At 38.2% G+C, this 22,798-nt stretch overlaps 1 protein-coding gene across 3 annotated transcripts in view; it reads left to right on the top strand.

The window, feature by feature from the left end:
- The window catches only part of LOC129774902 (hemicentin-1), a 723,141-nt gene extending 707,507 nt beyond the window's left edge, over positions 1-15,634 (top strand). The window contains exon 17 of one of the 3 annotated variants that reach the window (XR_008742804.1): positions 12,677-12,796. Coding sequence is in view for 2 of the 3 variants with exons in the window: in XM_055778958.1 (XP_055634933.1) it covers positions 12,677-13,147 (471 nt within the window). In the remaining variant the exon portion in view is untranslated. Of the gene's footprint in view, positions 1-12,676 lie in introns of all 3 variants that reach the window. The other 2 variants (XM_055778958.1, XM_055778959.1) reach the window with 2 other exon arrangements.
- The last annotated feature ends 7,164 nt before the right edge of the window (positions 15,635-22,798 follow it).

The following is a 22,798-nucleotide window of genomic DNA, read 5'->3' on the forward strand; positions in this document are numbered from 1 at the left end:
AAGTACATTTGGAGTCGAACCAGACCCCAAGATACTTGAATGACATAGCATGAGTGATCGGTTTACCCAAAAGTTGAAGCTTTGGTTTTGCTGGCTTATGCTTCCTAGAAAAAACCACCATCTCTGTTTTCTCCGTGGAGAATTCGATCCCTAGCCCAATGGCCCAGGTTGAAAAATTGTTCAACGTATCTTGTAAGGGGTCTTGCAGGTCGGATTCGTTGTCTTTATTTCAAATAATTGAAGCTCATAAATTATTGCATGTATAGGAAAACTCTCTACACACGAGTTGTAGGGAACTAATTAGGTATTTTTCTAATATTGATTTAGATATTTATTGTGAAATATTGAAAAATGTTGCGTAATCTATGAACAATGTTTTGCACAATCATCAATATCATCTTCCAACGATTCAATTTAATTGTACAAATCCGACTGCTATGCAATAATAGTGTACGTTTGTGGACAATCTTCAATAATATTGTGCATACATTTTCACATTAATATTGAGTGTGTACGAGTCGCTTTATTTGGGGTGTGAAAACTTAGTCATAGCCGAAATTTCAATTGCCTTTGCAGGATGGTTTTCAGGAGAAAGAAAACCTGCAAGGTAAACTTTTGGTAAGTTTTTCAAAATTCAAATAATTCAATAATAAACGTTTTCAGATGATGTAATATAATTCTAGTGGGCCTTCGAAATCACAAATCCTTATGGTAGTAAATTTTCTAAAGTAAATTTTTTGAAATTTAGGTCAAATCTTTATAAATAAAAATCTCGTGTCGCAATTTTTGTGGTCGAAATCCTCCAAAACGGATCGATCGATTTTTATGAAATTATACCCAAAAAATAAGGTTATTATGACAATAAGTCTCGATGTATATTTCATACATCCTAGCGGTATTAAATATTATTAATAAAAATATTCAACACCGATTCGAATGGCCTTATGCGGATAAAAATCAAAGAAGAAACTATGATCTGCAGTTCATCGTCGACACACACCGTTCATACGACACTCTCCATTTTATTCTGCAATGGCACTAACTTTCCTCACGTTCGCCTTCTCGTTCGTATTTTTATTAGTACTTAGTTGAGAATATGTGCGATCGCAGTGCAAGTCAGAAGCAAGTCTTAGACAAAAATCCCCCAGCCGTTTTGAAGGGACAGGATTTGCGTAAACAACGAGATTTCGCCAAAGGTACTTCATTCTTTATGATATCATTACTCATTTTGAATTAATATTTATGAGCATGTAGAGACAGAACAACACAGCAGTCTCTTGTTGGACGGGTGAATTTGTAGGTATATCGTACGATTATTCATTGTCCTGACGTCATTCTGCGATGTCGTTAGCTATACCAACAATTCAATGTACGCTGTACGCAATGTACGCAATGTAACAATGATTGACATGTATGTGACGATAGAGAGCGAACTACTGTGATTCCTACGACACAATCAACAGAAGCGAAGGAAGAATACATTCACATTCACTTCACTTCTCGAGACGCTATCATGAGCAACACCAACACAGCTTTAACTATTGCCAGGCCAAATCACAATTGTGATGACATTACAGCACGTGTGTTCAAACAAAAAATAAGGTCTTTAATGAGCTTCGTTACAACAACATTCCACATTCGTCTGCTGATCAACTACTCATCCGTATTCTGATAGTCGATCGAATCAGGAGGAGGAGTTTTTACATAGGAGTTTTTGGAAATTCGATAAATTGCCAAAATGGCGACCATTTTTGTAAAAAATGAGTTATTTTTTATGAAAAATCGCTCATAAAAAATGTAAAAATAGATATAAAAAACGGCTATGTGACGCTTAAGATAATTCATTCTTACATGCTGATAAAAAAATTCAGCCAGATCGGTCGAGTAGATCCTGAGATATCGATACCACCAGTTGAGAAAACATGGTTTCGAGAAAAACGCATTGAAAATTTGTACAGCAATACTATGTTCCTTGAGGTGGCCTCATACTTTTGGCTGTTACTTTCCAACGAGGTACAATATCGAAAAATCCTTTCAGGACAACATTTCTGAGGACATAAACTTCCCAAAAATACAAGAAAAAAGATTTATTTTTTTCAACTTTCCAGACCGCGATCCCCCCTTTAGTCTTTTTTCTACTTAACGACTAAAATATATTATTATTTTTCCCTTTAAATTTAACTTTTAAGAGATCATTTATTTATCGAATGTTTTCGACAGCATAAACATCAAACTCACTTTACTTCAAATAGTTTCATTCGTTCTATTATTATCGATATATTCGATAAATTTTATAGATCTTTAAAACATTCTAACACACTTGCAATACATTAGTCAGTTTTTATTTAACAACCGAAATATTAACTAGAAATAATTTGTATGGCATAATAAGGTTTTCCAGGTCGGTTATTAAGTCACTTATAATAATATCAGGTATCAGGTATTGAATTAAAGAGACTTTAAACTCTGAGAGTTCATTCGTCTCTGCAATAATAATAATATACAGGAATAAATCCGTTTTATAAGTTCTCCGTTGGAACATACAGAACAATGCTCTTTGACGCAATACATTGAGATTTTCATTGATCTTTTCCTTAAGCATGGGTGACAACTTTTGTTTATACTGAGGGTTATGTATTATTCATAGGAGCACCGGTTGGATGCGTAAACAGATTCACTAGGCATTTAAATTCTTTTAGAAAAAGTGTGAACTGATATATTGTTCATGCAACAATATTGCATTATTAGTATACTTCTTTGCTGTGGTGGCTGAGAGCAAACAAACGACCGCAAAGGATTAATCATCTAGCATGAACTGAAATTTGCGATTCGATCACCTGTTCGTTGCAGCCATGATTAAGATAATATTGACAATGTTGATTCACGCGTGAAACATTTCGCTCGACCGGGCACTCGCTTATTAACAAGCGAAAAACTCGTATCGTAAATACTTTTCCAACACAAAGTATACAGGCATACGCACACGGACAACCGGCAATTCGATGTAGCTACGAGATCGATAAGATGAGAACGACCAATCCATTGACATTGAGCCTATTTTAATTTCGAAGAATAATGTTATCGATTCTGGCTGACCAAACAAAATAATGTTTAATCCAATCCTAGAAATAATTTCCCGAACCAACAGCAGGTTCATCAGCAGCAGTAAAAGCGCAATTTTGGCCTACATCTGATGGTTGCCCACCGACAATGGCATTCCGATAGGATGTACCATTTTCAATCATTTAGTCCGTTGAAATCGAAGCGAGGAACACGTTAGGAAAAGTTGAACCAATCTCCTCCAAAGTAGAACATCGTAAACATAAGGGGTGCACATAGTTCTATCGGAGTCGGAACTTGATTGGCTGAAGTATCGTGTATTGTGTTATCGCTCGCAACTTCTCATGAGCACAACTGACGTGCGTCGTTGGAAAAATCTGGTGGAAAACCGTAACACAAGCGGACAGCCACCGTGCCCGTGTCAGCTCGAGGAGTCATCATTAGTAGTGATGATCAAATGTGGCACACGAAACGGAGGAACTTTATCCAACAATAGGGACACACAATACGTCAAAAAGGATTGCGCTTGTTCTGCTTCAAATAGAAACCCACTTGAGCTTAAGGGAGTAAAGGATGCTGTGCATACATATTACACATTTTCGAGTGGAAAGTCAACATGCTGGAAATGGATTTGATCGCCAGGACAAATGGAACTCTCTGGTTATCTACCGAGCTTGGGGAATGAGTTTGATGTGTGCCCGTGTATGTATGTGTGCACTCAAGACATGTTTGCTAACATTGATGCAACTGTCAATTGGTCGACGTTTTCCAATGGGATACGAATCTCGGACTCGGATGCAACTGTCCATTTATCATTTATGTGCACTGAAGCAATCTGGACATTTTCCGGATTTCATCGAAACGAAAACCAATCCCACTCTCAAATCCACTCCTAACGATGGCATTTTTTGACTAGTTTTTATTTATTTTTCCGCTGAAACGGTATGTATTCGATCGCTTCCGGTTCACTCCATCTATGACTATGCTTTGTTACATGTTAAAAGCAGTAATGAGACAAGCATGGATACCCCACTTTTCAAATTATTTGATTAATAAATATTAAAAAGCAATGCCAATCTAGAACCAACCTAAACTATCCTGGTTACCAGGTTAATCCTAAAAATCAGCATGTTATCAGCCTTATAGGCTACTTGAAACCCGCTTTGCAAAGAAAAATACTGCTACTACTGCAGATTTAATGCCGTTTGGATAGTTTCTTCAAAACTTACTCTGATATTCTAATCAGCCATATTTTAGTTCTTTCTAAAATAACGTTGTTTTTTGTTACAACGAAATATCGAGATAAACGGACGAAACATGTAAAACCAGTGAGAACAATTTTTTTAAGGACCCAAATAATGTAAAAGATAGCTAGAGTTTATTTGATGAATCTATATAAATAAAAATGGAAAGCCAAATGTGTTGGTAAGCGCAAAACCCGAGCAAGGAATGGTCCAATTTGAGCCGCCTTCATTTTGTTGTATTCGTCTCTTCTCAATATGGCGGACCCAGCAAACGTTGTTCTGCCATAAGGGTCGGACTCGATTATATGCAGACTCGATTATATATCATTCGATTATATGCAATTTTGAACTCGATTATATATACTTTGAAAAAAGAATATTTCAAATATAACTGTCGGCGATCGATACACGCCGACCTTACGACGCGAGTTGGGTTGCCGGTCAGTATTCGACGTTCTGCTGAACAGACCGTCCAAGACTTAACCAGAAGTTAGACAATGAAAATCCCGCGTAACGAGAACTCCAATGATAACTTCCTTGCAAGGGAGAGGTTTGGTTAGAACCGTCCTGCAGTACAGGCCAATTCTAATTCCAAGTTTGTTTGTAAGTTTCTATGTTCCACTTGCAGCACAAGTGAAACAGAGTAACTCAGGATTTGTAGCGAAGTGAAAGATGCAACTTAGTAAACTTCCTCACGCCGGAGGAAAACCTTTTTCGGATGTAGAGGACCCGAACGTACCACTTGAATATTCTTTGGATACTTTATTGATACTGATTATTTACATGATTTGTGGGTTCTTAAATACTAAGATAATGGATTGTCAGCAATTTTGATGCCCCTTGCTTCCCAGTGTGAAAGGAGTTACAATTTCATTCAATAATATTTTGCCACCCGGGAAGCAAAGGGCGTTCAAATTCGGTATCCCTTTCGAATCGGGAATATGTATCCATGCTATACTTTTTATACAGTATGTTCTCTTCCAGTCGCTGGTTAGGTTAAACCGCGACGAAATCTAATTGCTGATCCTAGCACAACTGACCTATATCCATACCCGTGAACGCGTGCGCGTAATGAATCAGCTCTTTGTAATCTGATCCCTCGCTCGGTCAGTGGCACGGCAGCGCGCTCATATTGTCGCTTTACAGCTGGTGGAAGGAAAATTGAACGAACGCTAACAGCTGATTTCAGCTAGCGGCGACAATAACTTATTTCACGATAAAATTTAATATTTCAACGTTAAGGGGGAATTTATTCGGCCATTATAAGTACAGTGGAGTAAAAATCGTCATTTTTGAAGATTTTGATTGAACTTTCACTAGGAATTGTTTATAACGATATTGCACAAAAATTAAGAAAAATAGAAGTTGGGTGTTGAAGAACTAATTGTAGAGCGGTTAAAGCTTTAATTTGGTTGATAGAGACAATCAAGTTCATTGATTTCTTGGGTTAAAGTTAATAATAACACCTTCAATACCAGTATCTATTAAGTTTTTCACTTCCAAAATGTTATTCAACCCCAATAATTCAGATATTTCACAACTATATCCTGTACTAAATTTCCTCATCTTTCGAATGGAAGCAACAGAATCGCCATTTGTAACGAATTTTTTGAAGCAGAGTCATTTTAAGACAAACAGATCCCAGAATAATGAAGAATAACTGTGTCATTGTTGAAATTCGTAGAACAATTTTATTCATCAAATATGATCCCCTATCATCTCCTGAGATACTCTGGATAAGCAGTGAGTACTGACGAGATTGAACAAAAAATATGCCCATTAGAATCGTGATGTTCCTTTGCAGGGACTTATTCCATAAGGGACACACGTTATATACCGATAGCTGGAATGGAACTGGAACAAGTTTGGAATTAGCAGAAAAAACTAATGACAAAAACTTCGCAGCTTGTGATTTCGAAAATTCGGAAATTCGCAGCTTGTGATTTCGAAAAAGTTAAAACAGGGAGAGGCAATTGCGAAAGAAAATAGAAAATCAAAGACCATTTTAAAAATAAAGACAAGCGGGATATATCAGGTTTGTCAACGAAACATCCATCGGAAATGGTGAATGTGCAGAGCCGATCAGTGAACAAGTTGGAACCAAAAATTATAGTGGACTATAATACAGGAAGGGCAGCTGTCGACTTATCTGATCAGACGAATGCTTATAATAGTCCACTAAGAAGATCTCTGAAGTGGTATAGGAATTTGGCCGTTGAACTTTTACTGAATACTGTAGTCCTAAATAGTTTTATTTTATACAAAAATATAACGAAGAAGGGAGCATTGCGGAATTCCGGAAGAAATTGGCGACCATTGCAACCAGTAAATAAAATAAGTAAAAAAAACTTTTTAAGTTAAACGGTTTCATTGCGATTATAATTAATAATAATACAGATAATGTACTCAAAGCTAAAAAATATTCAGAGAAATAGCAGTTAGTAATTATCACAACCCTTCCTTCATTAATCTAGGGCATTGATGAAATTAGAATAAAATCGTGGGGCACGTCGGGTTCCCATTACAGGTCGGACTCAATTATCTGGAATGTTGATTTTTTTTTTCATTCCGGATAATCGAATTTTCCGGATACTCGAATCATGAAAAAATAAAAACAAAATCTCTCGGTAATACGTAGAATAACTATGATTTGCACTGATTTATTTGTATATTGCCAGAAATTGACTAGCGCCCCAGGGGAAGGGGTATTGTTTTGAAATAAGAAAAATAATCGCCTTGTGTCAGCTCATGGAACAAAATATTATTCAAATGGTAAGCTTCGGTGTAAGCTTTACATCCAAGAGCCAAGGAGAATTCGATGACATGGTTAAGCGAATTAACATTAGGGATGCTATGTTTTGGGCAACTTCATGTACTGTCATCTCGGCAATTTTTTTCACTCAAATGAGCTAGAGAGTGACCTTCGAAAGATGTTCAGCAGCAGGTTTTCCTTTTCATTCTCTTTCCGAAGTTACGTCGTTTTGCTTTTTTTTATAAAGGTAAGCATCGAATATTGTGCTCTCTAATGAATATGAAGACTCGGGATTATCACTGAGAGATTCACCGACAGGTTCATCATCCTCCTTCGTCAACATCAAACCTTTTATCCGTTCCGATGTTCCACATAGTCTCCTCCACCAGCCATGTCTCTTGTTAAGTAAAATTCTGCTTATTGGATCGATGTAAATTGTTGCTAACATGCTATAATCGATATATATGAACTCCTTTACCGAGTAGCCTGATCTAAAATTGCTTCTTTCCCTGCTCTTTTTCTTCAAATCCATCCAAGCATCCTAATCCTAATCGATCCTTGTCTAATATTGAAAATATGAGGTTCTCCTGAATCTGGATACTCTGGAAACTTTGTAGTTTCCGCGGCAACTTTCTGTGCTTTAAAACTGTTTGAGTAGTTAAAGGGGGCGGAAGTGCTGGCGAAGTGATTCGCGAGATGTTCGGCTACGGTTCCGGGATCATCTGTAAAGATACCCTTGATCTCAATGGAATAACCGTGCCATGAGGTAATCGTTAAATCTATTGCGGAAGTGGAGCCAGAGTTTTCATCCATTGCGATTATAATTAATAATAATACAGATAATGTACTCAAAGCTAAAAAATATTCAGAGAAATAGCAGTTAGTAATTATCACAACCCTTCCTTCATTAATCTAGGGCATTGATGAGATTAGAATAAAATCGTGGGGCACGTCGGGTTCCCATTACAGGTCGGACTCAATTATCCGGAATGTTGATTTTTTTTTCATTCCGGATAATCGAATTTTCCGGATATTCGAATCATGAAAAAATAAGTGGAGCCAGAGTTTTCATCCATACGAGTGTGTTGGTGGTCGTTCAAAATGGTGAGGCTCAGTTTTTTAACGATTTTTAAAGTAGTTTTACCTCTTGAATCACATTGCTTGTCACCCCAAACAGTATGGGAGGCGTTAAAATCAACAAATTATTATGAAAGTATGTGGTAATTGTTGGATAGCGTTGGTAATCTTTATTTCCAAAACACTGCTACTTAGCATTGGGGATATGTAGATAGAAGCAAGGGTTAACCGTAACGGTCCTATTAGTTGAATCGCGCATTTTTGTAACTGTGATGAAATTTGGATAAAGGTTTGAGGGAGATGGCTCAAAACAGCGAGGCATGCTCCACTCTTGTGTAAGGATAATCCCTCACAGAAGTACCATTTGTATGTACTGTTTATGTGTGGAGTATTGAATTTTAAAAGATAGGGTAGTTGAAGGTTTTGATTTTTGATGTGGGTATGTTTTAGAAATAGTTAATAAAATTGAGGTGTATCGGGAATTAATTTGATTGTTTGCAAATTTTAAATAATTTAGGATTGTTTTATTTATAGCAGAAACAGATTTGTATGAAATAGTTGGTTGCGAGGTGGCCTGTTGTGTTGTGATTTCCTAGTCGTAGAGGGGTGGTTGTCACTGCAATTAACGTAGAAAGCTTGAGCGTTACAAATAAATTTTTTGACGGTTTGTTCGTTTCCTAGTTCTGGGTAGGCTTGACCGCAGTTTCGGTATAGTTTGACCTTGGTCATACATTTTTTGGAGGTATGTCCGAATTTGTAGCAGCCGAAGCACTGCATCGGATTCGGATAAAAGTTGCGGGTCAGGAATAACCGTTCGTCTTATGGTCAAAATTAGATTTAGAGTCGGAATTGATTCCTTCTTAATTGGGTCCCTACGTGAGATTCTTTTAATACCAATAACTTTTTGATCAGTAAGCTCGCTTATAAGTTCTGCTTCTGTCGTACCAAGTACATCCCGGCAAAAACCCACGCATTTGCGCTGGTACAGGGAAGGATGGAATGAAATCTCCACAGGGGTTTCGTCAGTTAATGACTTAATGCCCAGAAGTACATCAACATGTTCCTTGTTACGAACATGGATCACATATTGTAGCTTATTGTTCTCATCTCGCTGTGGTCTTGCGTCTTTAAACTCGCGATCGTCGCTTTGAACGATAAAATATAGAGCTCCCCACATGAAAGGTCAGCCCAAAAGAGAAAAGTGCGCGTGGTGGCCACGCCATTATAAAGGTTTGTCGACTTACCGGCACCGGAGCTACTGGAAGTCATGATTGTACCAGGGGGTACAGCCAGGGAGGGTGGTGAAATTTCAAAAACTAGCTGGAAAAAGCACTGGTACTGATAGAGCAAAACAACTCACTACCTTCGGAACTAGTTTTAGAAATACTTTAGTATTGCACTGAAATTAAATCGCTGTAACTTCGTGAGAAATCAACGCATGGAGATGGGATGTTTAACATGAAAACTTAAATATTCATGTTTTGGATTATTGTTAGCATCATCAACCGACTTCCAATTGATCCCTATAACGTTCCTGTAGGACCTTTCAATACATAGATACTTTTGCTTGAATGACAAATGAATAATTCAATAAATAATGATCGCACCGCAAATCCAAGGGCAGTTTTGAAAACTTCAATACATTCTGTACAACGATAATTTGTTACTTTGACGAAAATGAAATATATGGATTTTTTGCATCGATTTCACCAAAGGGCGGAAAACTGAATTTTTATTATTCGTAACATTCAATTTCGTGCATTTGTGGGTATGAGCAGTGTTGCCACACATACAGATTTATCTGGAATGGTAAAGATTTTTTAGTTATTTTTGGTACAGATTCTGTACGGTACATATTACAGATTTTCGTCAAAAAGTACAGATTGGTACAGATTTTTTTCATTTGTGAAATTTCTAACATTTGAACAAAGCAACATTGAGATACATGACGACTTTTACGTCGCAGTATCGCTGATCATAAAAGCATTTACAATGCAATGATTGATCAGTTTCATAAGGTCGAAATTTCTTACAAGAATCGTCTGTCGCGATAGTGATAAATGTAGTTCGACATTGTTGTAGTCCCAGTTATTTGAGGCATCTTTGTAGAACAAAGTTTTTTTCTATTTCTTGAAATAACCGATATAGCGCCTTTTTTCTAAGTTGCGTTAGGGTCACCATGAAAAAAACGGTTTTTATACTCTAACTTTTATATTTCAAATTCTACATACAAACCGTCTCCGAAAGATGATTAGAGTTTACTAATACAAACGTTTTGCGATACAGAACTTGTCAATATTTCAACTTCACTCAAAGTTATTGTCATTTCTTGTCAAAAAATACACTCTCTGCAATTGCTTGTCATTCTTTCTGGGGCAAACATAAACAAAGTTTATTGACGGCATTTGAAAGAACATAGTTCACTCTACATGATGTGTGATTTTGAAAACTATAATATTTTTCGTGTTTGAGTAAATTGAAATTGATGAGTTTTTGGGCAAAAAAAACATCAATAACTTTGAGTAGGATTAAGATATTATCAAGTTCTGCATCGCCAAACGTTGGTCTGGATAATCTCTAAAAGTCGTATGAATACAGTTTTGATGTAGAATTTGAAATATAAAATTAGAGCTAAAAAAACTGGTTTTTCATGGTCACCCTAATGCAACTTAGGAAAAAAGCGCTCAATCGATTATATTAAAAGATTGAAAAAAGCTTATTATTATATGCTTATTATTTAAAGTTATTTAAAATAATTGGGGCTACAACATTGTCGAACTATGTTTATCTCTATGTATGAAGATAAGAAAGTAAGATATTTATTTTCATCGACAGTTTTGGTCACCCTATTTTTTATAACATAAAAATGACCGCTCCATCATATGTGACAATTTTGTCGAAGACAGTTTTTGTCTAGAGAATAACCGTCGAGCTCTAAATGCTAATATCCACTTAAATCCATCTCCTGAACCATTGTGCAATGGTTTCAAAAGAAAAATAAACGTTTCAGAAACACTCTCACGATTCCACTCTAGAATATTTATAGTGCTCAAACTAATAAAAACTAAAGTATAAAAGCAGCTCAGTTTTGTCTCAATGCCGTATAGTGAATTCAATCTGACAAAACGAATAGTGATTCTGAACACGTATTAAAATTTATTCGGCTATCAGAAGAATAAAAAAAATAATTGTAGCCACATCTGTACGAATACACGCAGCTTCAATGTTATACACTTCAACGGCGGAATAAATCAGACCCAGTGATCCAACCTGAACACCAGTTATCGCCATCGTTCGTTGCCATCCGGTAAAACAGCAACGTAGATCGTCCTTGCCCGCATCTATCGAAAAAGATTAATTCTAAAACAAGCAAGTCATCAATCTAATCAAGAAGTTGTGCCGGTATCACATGCAGATGGCGGCATGGTTTCGCAGCAAACTCTAATGCCAATTTCTGCCAGCTGTCTCGCAGCCAATCGGCGAGGGGTGACTCACAAACGATTAGTTCAAACTCAACGGATATCGCTGACTAACGACAGGAATAATGAACACCCCTACATGTTTGCAGTCAAAGATGCAGCAATCGCGATTAGCATCGTTAGGATCCATCTCACCATTTCTCACATCCGTGTGGAAACACCACGTACAATTTCGATCCAATCTATGCAGCCACCTTGCGTCGCTTTTCCGCCATGTGGTCAAACGTCGTTTGTTAGCACCGAGAAATGTCCGAAAGCATTTTCGCTGATCCGGGACACTGTTGGATATCGTTAGGATTAGCAAGCAAATTAGCTTCGTACAGTCGATAGCCAGTCTCCTGACCAAAGCTGTACCGATAGCAATATGCTAGACCTTGCAGCCTAGATGTGACGTTATGATTTTTTTTGGTTCGTTCTTGTTCACACATCCATTGAATTTGATTTTTGAAATTTAGATTCAATATACCTATTCAAACAAGTGTTTATGATTACACATTCTGTAGTTACAGTATAATTTTGGAAAACAGGTGATAAAACGTACATTCTTGCAATGCGGTTCGTTTCCACAACTAAAAATTGATTCGAACGCGAGACAACCACATTATGCTATAGCAATACTTCGCATTTCTACGGCCAACAGAAGCTAAATTAACATTTATTCATGCAATGTACTGGTCAACAAATTCGTTGACAAACATCAAGTATGTCTTCATTCAGGTGAGCGCACAGCGGGATGAAAACTCTAGCCCGAACCAGTCCACGTCGTGTCGTTCTGCTCCCTCGAGCATAAATTTAATTCCGAAACACTGTCAAACATGATTCTCATCAACATTGTACACATGCACACATCCATTAGTCCGAGCACACTTTTTCGCCGCGAATTACCCTCGTACTCGTTTTGAGTTTTCCACAGTATCCGAATCTAACTAATGACATTTTCTCTTGTATTCTCTACTTTTTTACCTCCCATCACGCTTGCCATCGTCCGCTTTGTGGCTTGTACTAATCAACCTGGTGGGCTCACCGGCACAAAAAACCGTAAAAATTGGTGCACCCGGGCGCAGGCGGCCAGCGAAGTCCACTACGCTGAATTAGCGTTAGCAATACCTCACGATGACAATAGCAATAAAAATCATCTCAATCATCTGAAAAAGCTACCGCCCCCTCCGGCGTACAACTATTTCGACGAGCCGACGATTTACGCCCAAATAGATCACGGCAGCAACTTCAAAACGTCGACGTCACCTTTTCCACTGATATCGCCGGTGTCGCAGCCGCCGGCCAATCAGCAGCTACAGCAGCCCCTAAATCAGTCACAATTAACGTTACAGTTGCAACAACAGCAGCAGCAGGATCATCCCAGTCAACAACATACGCCAACCTCGCTGCAGAATCACCAGCAGCATACACCGACGTCGTTACAGCAGTTGCAATTGCACCAACATTCGCTGCCTAACAATAATAAACAATACCTGCGTGAGATAGTTACAGTACGGACGCCTCTGGCGTTTTCGCAGCAGGAGAGCTGTGTTTAATTAAAATTTACTTCCAACGGCCAGTCCGGCCACGTGTATGTACGTACGTGTGTAGGTTATACAAAAAGCCATTAGCCAGGGAAAACCTCCAGAAGGACTAGACAAATCTGAAGGGGTAGAAGGCGGGAGTTTTGGTGCGGTTTCCATTTCTGTAGTCGCTCGATGACGTTTCCTCGTCCATGTTTGGCAGCCCCCGAAATGGGACTATCTGAAACTATGATGTATTTCGAACGGATATCAGTCAGCGGGTAGTTTAAAGGTGGGAGGAATCAGAGAACAGATAAGATTTATGAATTCAGGTTCACGTATGGTAGGTATTTATACTATGAACGCAACTATTTGACATATCGGAGAAAGCACGTTAGTTCTAATGAACCCACTATCTTCAAAGGAAATCCGAATGGTCGACTTAATTAAATTCTTTGCTTCTGATGTATAGGGGTAGTGGGGGCTAATTGGTCATGGGGGGCAAAGTGGTCACCTGCTTGTTTGGTAGTATAACTATCGACTATGGATGCCGTATTGATAGTCACCTTATGTTTGAAGAATTTAATGACTTTTGAGTCACCCTGTACTTCAGTAGAGCTGTCGCACGTCAAAATATCAATAAAAACAGAAATTGCTCCCTCGATAGCCACTCGGCCGTAGTTCTGTGCGCATTGTATCTAAGGAATTTCTCGTAAAATTGAGTTTAATCAATCTGATATGTTGGACAAATCATCAGTTTGGACGTCTGTTCACATTTTGTAGGAGAAGTGAACAGATATTTTATTCAATCTCAGCGGTTAATAAGCATAGAAATTACTTTGACGTTTGGGGGCAAAGTGGTCATAGGTGCATAACGACTTACAATGTTCTGTTTACTAAAGATGATATACCTCATCACATTCTGCTCTTGAAGAGGTTCCTTTTGTGGCTTTGACCCTGGAAGAATATGCCATTCGAACTAAACCCAGCCTCATTATGCGGAACGTTATGTGTTTCTTACAATGTTTTTGTATGCATGAGAAAATTTAAATTGAGACCCTAGGTTTAAGCTTATTTCATACATATACATGCATTAAACTGACCAGACGTCCAGCGTTACGCGGGACAGTCCCGCATTTCAACAAAATGTCCCGCGAAAGATTCCGTCCCGCGAAACGTCCCGCATTTGGCAAAAGAAACGAAAATGTCCCGCGATATCAATATATTTCAATATCAAAATTTGATCATGTTGATTTTCTTAAATGGATGAACCTCAAAAATAAAACTTTCATTTGGCAAACTGTTCATCCAGAGATTAAAACGTTGAGCTGGTTTCATCGCACCGACATTGGGCTTTTTGTTTAGAGAGTGTCAACTGGAAGCGACAGCAACAAAATTGGAAAATGATTTTTATAAAAGTCCCCTATTGATCCGCAGGGACCAAACGTGAGGCAGACGAAAAGTTCATTTTTGGTCCCCTAGCTCGGTGAGGACTTGAGTTGTTTGATGAAGTATCGTAAATGAAGCGCTGGGTGGTATTACGGAAGTTGACCGGAACCTGAACCATGGCCGATGAAAAGATGTATATTGGCGTGTTATTTTACCTTTTCGTGGCTTTGGTGGTCATCTGCCTTTCTATTTTGGCCATTCGCCCAAAAGTTTTCTATCGGGCGCAGCTGGGGAATGTTGGGAAGGTTGGTGGTCTTCGCGAAAATGTTTATCTCCAGCCGATCCATCCTTCAGCGATCTTTTGGCATAATGGGCTGATCCCAGGTTCGGCATAAAGACCACATTACCTTCCCAACTCCGGCAAGCACTTCGTACTATATATTTCTCCATTCACCATATGACTCGAAAGAAGAGCGGCTTGGACATTCCCTTCACGTCTGTCAGAGAAGGACCTTTTTCGAGAACTTGATGTGAATGATATATTCGACGTCATCTCTTACCTGGGGAACGTAAAGTATCCGGTCCCCTGCCATTCGTTGAATTCTAGCATCAAGTACGTCTCGTCTTTCATTATGAGTACGAAAAGAAGTTTTTCATTTCTTTCGCCGGAAAGAAGTTTTTCATCAGCACCTCAAGTTACTCCTCCTGGGTGATTGCCTGCTGCTCAGATACGGCCTCGTCTGACGCTTCCGCATAAAAATGTCCATTTTGGCCAGATTCTTCTCCACTGTTTGGCCGGTTGCTTCGATCCCCCGGCTTAAGGAGCATTGCATTCGGTAATTTGAAGAAAATTGTAGAATTTGAATCGTGCTTGCCAGGCGTAAATGCTCTGATTGAGGGAGTGATTTTCGGGCGTAAACAAAATCTAAACCATCGAAAAATTACTGAGTACCGATACTCAGAAAAAAATAATACTGATCAGTTTAGACTCGCTAAACTATGGTTTATAGGGCTCTTGCTACACATACATACATGCAGAGCATCTGTTGGGCAAACAACATTTGTTTACATTCGTAGCTTCTAGGCATCAGAAGCGGATTCATTATCAATCGACTTTCTTGTAGATGATTTAAATACAGTTATATATATATATATATATATATATATATATATATATATATATGTATATATATATATATATATATATATATATATATATATATATATATATATATATATATATATATATATATATATATATATATATATATATATATATATATATATATATATATATATATATATATATAGATCTTTCTATTAGCACGAAATATTTCATAGAAATAACATGAACTTTGTGAAATAGAACGACCTTCTCACTAGATTTGAATAAAAAAAAACAGGAAAGGATTATCAGCATGTTCGGACCTAGATTCAAGACACAGAGGCTCGAGCTCACGTTCGAATGTTTCCTTGTATTTTCCATGAATTAGCCAATTGATGGATTTTCTTCGTTTCCGATCAATTTTCTTATAACCATATTTCACTTCCCCGCAGAGCATTCAGGTACCCGGAAATCATATCTCAGGGTTGGTTGATCTTTCTGGCTGAATATGTTCTTTATTTCAACATAATCATCTGCTTTTTTTGGCGATACTAACCACCGATTAAGGATATCTGCACACGAATATTCATTATAGTTTACTTCTTCACGAGACCAGCATTTCAGGGCAAAAAGCACAAAGCCTAAATGGGAGCACACTTCACCTAATCCGGCTGTACAATCGCAATGTGTAATTTGCATTGTTTCTGTGAAACTTTTTGAATAATCAATCTGCTTCCATTGATATGGATCATAGCCATAACAGAAATTTCTATTTTTCTCCGTGTATATGGCTTTGACGCTAAAAGTAAATATTTTTATGTAAAGAGACATATATTCGCATGTTTTTAATACAGTGCAGTGCGTAATCTCTATAACTATTTCGCTAAAATAATTATTTAAGCAAAGTTCAATCTTGTCGATCCATATAAATCCTATGCAGCGATCTCTTTTGCCTGCCCAACAGATCACTAATACATATGCACGCTGCAAGCGCCTTATGTTCACATAACGTATATACATAACGTTTTGTTTTTTGTGTCTCGCGTTAGACCTCTGACCATCTGGTCACTTTAACATACATGTACCTACTATATCGAATATGATTTGAACAAATTTGGACGAAAAAAACGCATAAATTCATCCTATTTAGCTTGACATGTGCGAGTGACCACTTTGCCCCCACTAGGTGACCACTTTACCTCCAAGCAAAAAAAAAAGTTCGATTTTTCACCTTTTTTTGTAATGATGAAAAATGTACTATTTTGAACTTTTATAGTAAAAGCCGTATGCAATCTTGAACAACAATGAGTTGAACTATAATATTCTTAGAAAAACGGGAATTGTAGCGATATGTGGACGCTGGAAATAGACATATTCCTTAGGGTGACCACTATGCCCCCACTTCCCCACTTACCGTAGGTCTCTTTTAACTTTGCAGTTCGTTCGCCACCTTAATGAAAACGAAAATTCAACTCCTATACAATGGTCTCCATATGTACTATGGATCTAACTGAAGTTTTTTTTTCATAATAACTGTTATATTTTTGCGCGTGATGCCTCCTGTTCACGGTTACTTGATTTGGAAAGTTCTCATTCCACTGGAGGAGAATCGTCATTGAAAGTGATATGGACCGCGCGTTTTGGGTTTTACCATCGCTATGCCTTGTTAGATTCTTGGCAGACCAAGGATTTAACCATCAAGTGTAGCAAACACGGGTTATTTCGTAATCCATCCGTAATAGACGGAACGCGAAACATGAGAAAATTCGCGAGCGGTCCGCAATGTGTTAAGATGAGACGACGTTTGTTCGAAACCCCTTAAACACCACTTTCATCAAAATTGACTTTTTACAGTTTTTGAATCCTTGAGGGTACCTACATTAACTATCAAAATTTCAGAAAAGTTAGTTCTACGAAGCGCCTTTAATTGGGGTTCCAAATAGTCGTTTGTATGAGAAACCCCATAAGTCCATGTTTCCAATTATCAGCACAGGCGGCGCTGCGATGGATATACCGTTTTGAATCATATTTCGGACAACATCATATATCGGACACTTTGTTCTAATATCTTGAAATGCACTGATGATATAACTATAAAATTGCACTGATGATATAACTATAAAATTAATATCACAATTGCTTCTTTAGAGTAATAGTTTCACTATCATTTCATATGAGAACTACACTTGAATTACAACATAATCGGCAAAAATCTATCAACACTACTCACTACCGTTTGTGTTTGACGTTTGCTTAGCGTGAGCACGTAGAATTTACCCGTTCATCAATATTTAAATTTCTCCCGTGTTTCATCAGTTCTCATTATCGTTAACAGTTTACTGTGATTGCTTGGTAAGTGTTTCGCAGTTGACTATAAAATATATTCAAGTGTAATGTAATTTTCGTTCAAAAAAATTACAAAATAAAGTGTCCGAAATTTGAATTCAATCTGTCTGAAATTTGATTTAGTGTCCGAAGTTTGATTTTTATTCGCTTCATTTGAAAAGCATTTTGATTTTTTTAATTCAATCGAATAGGTACCAAAGTAGAAAGCTTAAAAGCATATTGAACTTATTTATTAAAAATATCAACCAAATAATTCCTGTACATGAAGTTTAGACCTGTTTCCTGCATCATACGCCTTAAGCATATGATGCCGTTCTGAAATATGATTCAGAACGGTACCGTTCTGAATCATATTTCAGACGCTTGACTCCAGACGCTGCATATGATGCAGAAAACAGATCTCAATTTTCTACACAGGTATTATTTGGTTGATATTTTTAATCAATTAGTTGCATATGCTTTTCAGCTTTCTACTTTGGTAAGGTAAATGATTTTGGTTTGTCAGTCGAAAATATGATCATGGTTTGCCCACTTTTTTGAATGCTCTAATTCAACGCTCCTGTGTCAAATAAGGTATTCGAATGTTTCAAGACATATAAAAAAAATTGTCTTTTTCATGATTTACAGTATTTTTATAGTATATTTTTACGGAATCACATGTTTTAAGGATTATAAAATACACCTTCTATTTGTGTCAATGCGCAGAGAACCTAAATTATGAATGGATCAATATGAAGACAGTAAACTCAAGCAATAATAAATGCAACATCTACTTGAGAATTCGAATGTTTTCATTAAATAATGGTAATTTCTAAATCGGACAAACAATGATCAGAGGTGATCGAACCATGATCATAATTCCTCTTTTAGGAAAATCGTTAAAAAACATAAAAATCTGAATAATTTCAACGCCTTATGGTAGTTTTAACAACTAGTCCACTAAAAAAACTTGTTTACAAGGTTTTGGCTGCAAGGGTTCAACAAACCGGATGCAGCTATTCAGGACACAGTCCAACCGACGACATTTTTTCTTTGTTTGTTAAGTAATATAACTTAAATTCACATATAAAAAGTTGAAGTTTTCAAAAAATAATTAAGCTAGACTACACTCGTTGGCGACTTGAATAATAATCATTTATTGTTTCAACTAAAGACCTAGCTGACCTTCCTTTTTCCCTAAAACTGCTAACCTAGCGTCTAGCGATGATCCGATTACATTCTCCGCGCTGGTGCTGTCATCGGACGCCGCCGCATTCCTGAGGTTGCAGGTAGCGTCCGGCCTTGGTGCTGCTGAATCTACTGTCTGGGTGTCATCGTGATCTTCTTCTGATGCTACGGAGCCAACGGTTGACGGCATCGGTGGCTCCGTCTATAATTGATGTCGCTGGGGTGGTTCCATATTTAACTTATATACCTAATGAAATTGTGATTTATTTATTTATTTTCTCGTTGAAAAAAATCGCGAAAATCACATACGTTTACGCAACAAGAAAAATAAGTTAAAATATTGTCTATCTACTTCTATTACGTATTTTTTTTCAGCCTCATTCTTACTTGATATGAGCATTATGAGCATTGACAGTACAGTAGAACCTCGACTTCGAGCTCGAGGATGATCGCGATTTTTTTCGGATGTTGGAATTACAGTTGGGTTTAAGGTAATTTTGGGGATTCGTTTAGATGTTTTTTTGTTTTTGGATGGAAATATAGTGATTATTATGCTGTTGACATTTGGGCACGTGGAACAACAGTTACATGCTGGTGGTACGGTTTTCTCAGATTTTTAAATTGTTACGTAGCCGTTTTTTGATGTCTCAATTTTTAGATTTTCAAATTTTTTATTAGTTTTTATTCAAATGTCCGCCATTTCGGCAATTTTTCAAGTTTTCAGAAACTGCTACGTAATTCTCACATGCTGATAAAAAATGTCAGTCCGATTAGTCCGCTGAATTTTAGGTTAAACGTCCCAGCAAACATTAAATCGCATGACAAGCGTATATACAGGGTTTTCCATTTCGGGCTTCCGAAAGTATACAGCCATGCGCTGACAACCGTTTGACATAGCTGTCAACCAAAGCGTCATATCGTTAGTTGAATGTCTGCCATTTTACAATATGGATCGTTTTAGCATCGCACAACGTGTTAATTTTGTTAAATTATACTATAAAAATGATGAAAAACCGGCAAATGTTTTTCGAGCATTACGGACGGATTTTGGTCGTCATGGACGGCCTACAGAGCACATAATCGCTAATGTAGTGCGTAAATTCGAACAAACTGGATTCGTAGCGGATATTGTGAAACCTGTGCATCATCGTAATGTGCGTTCGGCCGAAAATATTGCTGCTGTTGCTGCCAGTGTGGAGGATGACCCGAATGTTTCTATTCCACGGCGTGCTCAGCAATTGGGCTTGTCAAACACATCAATGTGGCGAATTTTGCATTTGGACTTGCACCTACATCCATATAAAGTCCTACTAGTACAATAATTAAAGCGTGGTGACCATGGAATGCGTCGGGCATACGTCGATTGGGTGAACGAACAACAGCAGCAAAATGCTGAATTTTCCATCAAAATTTCTTCAGCGATGAGGCACATTTCGAGCTCGGTGGCTATGTGAACACCCAAAATTTCCGTATATGGGGCTCAGAAAATCTACACGTGATTGTTGAGAGGCCATTGCATCCGCCAAAAGTCACTGTTTGGTGCGCATTATGGTCTGGTGGAGTCATCGGGCCGTATTTCTTTGAAATTGAGGACGGCGAGACGGTAACTGTGAATGGCGAGCGCTATGGCCGCATGTTAACCGATTTTTTTTACCACAAATTGAAGATATGGATACGGATGACATGTGGTTTCAGTAGGACGGCGCCACGTGCCACACAACACGACCGAACATGGCCATATTGCGAACGAAATTTGAGGGTCGCATAATTTCGCGTTTTGGTGATGCCAATTGGCCGTCCAGATCATGCGATTTGAACCCGCTAGACTTTTTTTGTGGGGTTATGCGAAAGACCGTGTCAATGCCAACTCTCCGCAAACTCTTGAACATTTGAAATACATCATTCGTGAAGTTATGACCGAGATACCGCCCCATATGTGCCGAAAAGTCATCGAAAACTACCTGTTCCGGATCAAGGTGTGCGAAGCCCTAGGTGGACATTTGAATGATGTTGTATTCCACACATAATGGCATAAACCAAACTTTAATTTGAAATAAATGTTTCATCGACATTCGAATTCTAAGTGTGTTTTATTTCAATTTACTTTCGGAATTTAAAGTTGGAAAACCCTGTATAACATCATATGCCCTAAATTTCGGTTGGCATATAATGCGCCTAACTGGCATATGCATGCAAAAGTGGAGGCCATATACATACATGGCAAATGCTTACCGAATTAGTTTGGATGAATATGCAACTTTGACCGACTATAATAGCGATTATGTTGAAATTGAATTGCGATCTAATATGAATATATTCATGAATTGTCAACGGACTTAATACGACTTTTGCCATACTCATATACGATTTATTACAGACATAGAAAAAAAAACAAATGGAACAAAATATTTTCGTAAAATGTTTATTACAGCCTCACCATTTTTATATAAAGGGTGTGTCACATCAAATTGCATCACGGAAAAAACGCTGTAGAAATTCGCCCAGTAGACCGATCCTTTTGAAAATTATAGACAGTAAAATAAAAACTATTAAACAACTTTTGGCATTTTCTTTTTATTCATACTTCGAGCCCAAGCCCGTATGCTCGCACCTTCCTCTTTACCCCGTCCATAAGGTTCTGTACAACGTCAGGTTGTAGTTTTTTTTGAACAGAAATCCATTTTCTCTTGAAGTCCGCCTTCGATTTGAAAACTTTTGGGCTCTTCCAGAGGGCCTGCTTCATAATCGCCCAATATTTCTCTATTGGGCGAAGCTCCGGCGCGTTGGGCGGGTTCATTTCTTTTGGCACGAAGGTGACCCCGTTGGCTTCGTACCACTCCAACACGTCCTTTGAATAGTGGCACGGAGCGAGATCCGGCCAGAAGATGGTCGGGTCCTCGTGCTGCTTCAATAGTGGTAGTAAGCGCTTCTGTAGGCACTCCTTAAGGTAAACCTGTCCGTTTACCGTGCCGGCCATCACGAAGGGGGCGCTCCGCTTTCCGCAAGAGCAGATCGCTTGCCACACCATGTACTTTTTGGCAAACTTGGATAGTTTCTGCTTGCGAATCTCCTCCGGAACGCTAAATTTGTCCTCTGCGGAGAAGAACAACAGGCCCGGCAGCTGACGAAAGTCCGCTTTGACGTAGGTTTCGTCGTCTATTACCAGGCAATGCGGCTTCGTCAGCATTTCGGAGTACAGCTTCCGGGCTCGCGTCTTCCCCACCATGTTTTGCCTTTCGTGGCAGTTAGGAGCCTTCTGAACCTCGTATGTACGCAGGCCCTCCCGCTGCTTGGTCCGCTGGACGAATGAACTTGACAAATTCAGCTTATTGGCGACATCCTGGACCGAACTTCTCGGATCACGTCTAAACTGCTAAACTACGCGCTTGTGATCTTTTTCACTGACGGAGCATCCATTTTTGCCGTTCTTCACCTTCCGGTCGATGGTTAGGTTCTCGAAGTATCGTTTTAGTACTCTGCTGACCGTGGATTGGACGATTCCCAGCATCTTACCGATGTCCCGATGTGACAACTCCGGATTCTCGAAATGAGTGTACAGGATTAATTCACGACGCTCTTTTTCGTTCGACGACATTTTTCCAAATTTACGAAAAATTGACAGTGAAGCATGGCCAACGTTATCTATACACTCTTATTGATTATAAGCGAAAGCTGAA

Source organism: Toxorhynchites rutilus, chromosome 3, assembly GCF_029784135.1.
Source record: "Toxorhynchites rutilus septentrionalis strain SRP chromosome 3, ASM2978413v1, whole genome shotgun sequence".
Classification (NCBI taxonomy): Eukaryota; Metazoa; Arthropoda; class Insecta; order Diptera; family Culicidae; genus Toxorhynchites; species Toxorhynchites rutilus.